The sequence below is a fragment of the Pelodiscus sinensis genome, chromosome 2 (genome assembly GCF_052426305.1).
Source record: "Pelodiscus sinensis isolate ZL-2025 chromosome 2, ASM5242630v1, whole genome shotgun sequence".
Classification (NCBI taxonomy): domain Eukaryota; kingdom Metazoa; phylum Chordata; order Testudines; family Trionychidae; genus Pelodiscus; species Pelodiscus sinensis.
The window spans coordinates 101,452,501-101,455,000 of NC_143053.1; the positions used below are offsets into that span (position 1 = coordinate 101,452,501).

Here is a 2,500-nt window from a genome sequence, read left to right on the forward strand (position 1 = left end):
TCCAAGATGCAATGGACTCAGAGCTTTCCTACGATGAAAAGAATATTGAAACACTGAGCAACTACGATGATGACATTGATGAAAATTCTATGGAAGAGGACCCAGAATTAAAGGACACAGCAAGTGACTCCTCCAAACCACTTCTATCTTACTCTGGGTCATGTCCTGCTTCACCACCCTCTGTAATTTCCAGTATTGCTGCTCTGGAGAATCAGATGAAAATGATTGATTCTGTCATGAACTGTCAGCAGCTGACCAGTTTAAAATCCATAGAAAATGGATCAGGTGAAAGTGACCATTTGAGTAATGATTCCTCATCTGCTGTTGGTGATCTCGAAAGCCAGAGTGCAGGCAGCCCTGCAATGTCAGAATCTTCTTCCTCCATGCAAGCGTTGTCTCCTGTGAACAGCAATAGTGAAAGTTTTAGATCAAAGTCCCCAGGTCTTAGCAACCAGGGAGAACTACAGGACATACAATTAAAGACAGAAAAGCCTGATAGCCCATCACCTGCTACTGAAAATGGAGGTGCTTTAGATCTGACATCCACCAACCCGGGAAGACCAGTCATCAAAGAGGAGGCTCCTTTTAGCCTGCTGTTCCTGAACAGAGAACGTGGTAAGTTTAAAAGTACTGTTTGTAATATCTGTGGCAAGCCTTTTGCTTGTAAGAGTGCATTGGAAATTCACTACCGCAGCCATACTAAAGAACGTCCATTTGTTTGTACAGTCTGCAATCGTGGGTGTTCCACTATGGGTAATTTAAAACAGCACTTACTGACGCACAAATTAAAAGAGCTGCCTTCTCAGTTATTTGAACCCAACTTTACTCTAGGTCCCAGCCAAAGTACTCCTAGCCTGGTCACCAGCACTGCGCCTACCATGATCAAAATGGAAGTGAATGGCCACAGCAAGCCGATCTCACTGGGTGAGGTTCCCTCGCTTCCAGCTGGAATCCAGGTTCCTGCTGCACCACAGACAGTGATGAGCCCAGGCATTACTCCTATGCTGGCACCTCCGCCACGTCGGACTCCCAAGCAACACAACTGTCAATCGTGTGGGAAGACCTTCTCCTCAGCAAGTGCACTACAGATACATGAACGCACCCATACTGGTGAAAAGCCATTTGGTTGCACAATCTGTGGTAGAGCTTTTACCACAAAAGGGAATCTTAAGGTAAGAAGAAAACGCTCAAATCTCAAACAAAACTGTAAAGAACGTGGGGTCTAATAATGTATTACATCTGAATTTAGCAAGCTCTTATTTTGTTGTAGTCATCAGGGACAGGAAGAAAGAGAAGATAAAGAAAACATGTATTATATGGTGCCTTTTCATGCTCTCAACATGTTTAAAGAACCAGGACTCAATCCTGCCCTCTGACTTGTGGGTGTACATTGCTGTGTACTTTAAAATCAGTTCCAAGAGCTTGCGTATACATATGTGACCAGACACGTGCTGGGGCACACCTGAGACTCATAGAAAGCATCTGTTTTACCTTTGTGCCATACAGTGGAACAGTGTTGTGAAATAAGCTTGATATATAAAAAAGTGCAAAGAAATAAAGCACAAATCACTGCAAAGAGGCAGGAATGACACAGAATCCTGTGACAGTCATTGAGCAATTTTAATGTGTATTCTGCGTATTGTGTATGTGGTTGCTGAGGAGGATGGCAGGCAGCGATTGCTCCTAAACCCTTTCTAATTGGAAGCCCTCCCCATATATGAAAGTAATTAAAAATATGTTACAGGCATCTTTTTAGCTGTTAAGATCCAACTCTGTTACCTTCTCTTCTCTTGCTGTCATGTGGTAAGATTATAAGCAATGCTCCTCCAGTGTCCCACACCTTACTGGAATACCTCTGTTACAAAGTCTAGCTTCCAATCTGCATGTAGGGCATATGTTGCCATCCAGATTGATAAACTAGTACTCAGTGACTTAAAATGAGGTATCACGGGAGCACCATCTCTCATCTTCACATGTCAAGTAAGCATCAGGAGGTTAGAGACAGTGGGGCCATGCTTTAGAAAGTGTCCCAAAAATATTTTTAACTTATATAATGTTTGAAGAAAGAGAATAAGAACAAGTGAAGTAGCGTCTGGAGAAATATTGAGAGAGAAAGACAGGACGACGCGAAAAGTCAAGAGCAGAGGAAATAAGGGGGCTTAAGACTTCCTAATATCCTTGTAGGCCTAGTAATTCTCAAGATGGTCTTGTGTTTTTACACTTGAGAACTTCCAGTTGGTATTTGAAATTGTCTAACCTGAAGGATTCGTATTCTTTGTGGTGTAACATTAAATTTATTTTCTGCGAAAAGTAATATATGTTGATGGTTTACATTCATTTTTTTAAAAGTTGTAATATGGATTACAATTCTCATCATCCTTAAAAAAATACCACTTGGCAAAATAATAATAACCTAATTAAATGTGAACTTAAGGGTGGGTTTTTTTCCCCTCTTTGTTTTGATTGTTATACGGAATATTCAGACTACCTAGCTTACTGG

The 2,500-nt window shown here is 41.4% G+C and overlaps 1 protein-coding gene across 4 annotated transcripts in view; it reads left to right on the forward strand.

Annotated features, from left to right (window-relative positions):
- SALL3 (spalt like transcription factor 3) overlaps positions 1-2,500 on the forward strand; it is a 28,931-nt gene that overhangs the window by 18,541 nt on the left and 7,890 nt on the right. For 2 of the 4 annotated variants that reach the window (XM_075921101.2, XM_075921099.2), the window contains exons 2-3: positions 1-615; positions 832-1,172. The exon at positions 1-615 is cut by the window's left edge and continues 2,319 nt beyond it. In XM_075921101.2, coding sequence (XP_075777216.1) covers positions 1-615; positions 832-1,172 — 956 coding nt within the window. Of the gene's footprint in view, positions 1,173-2,500 lie in introns of all 4 variants that reach the window. The other 2 variants (XM_075921102.2, XM_089776350.1) reach the window with 2 other exon arrangements.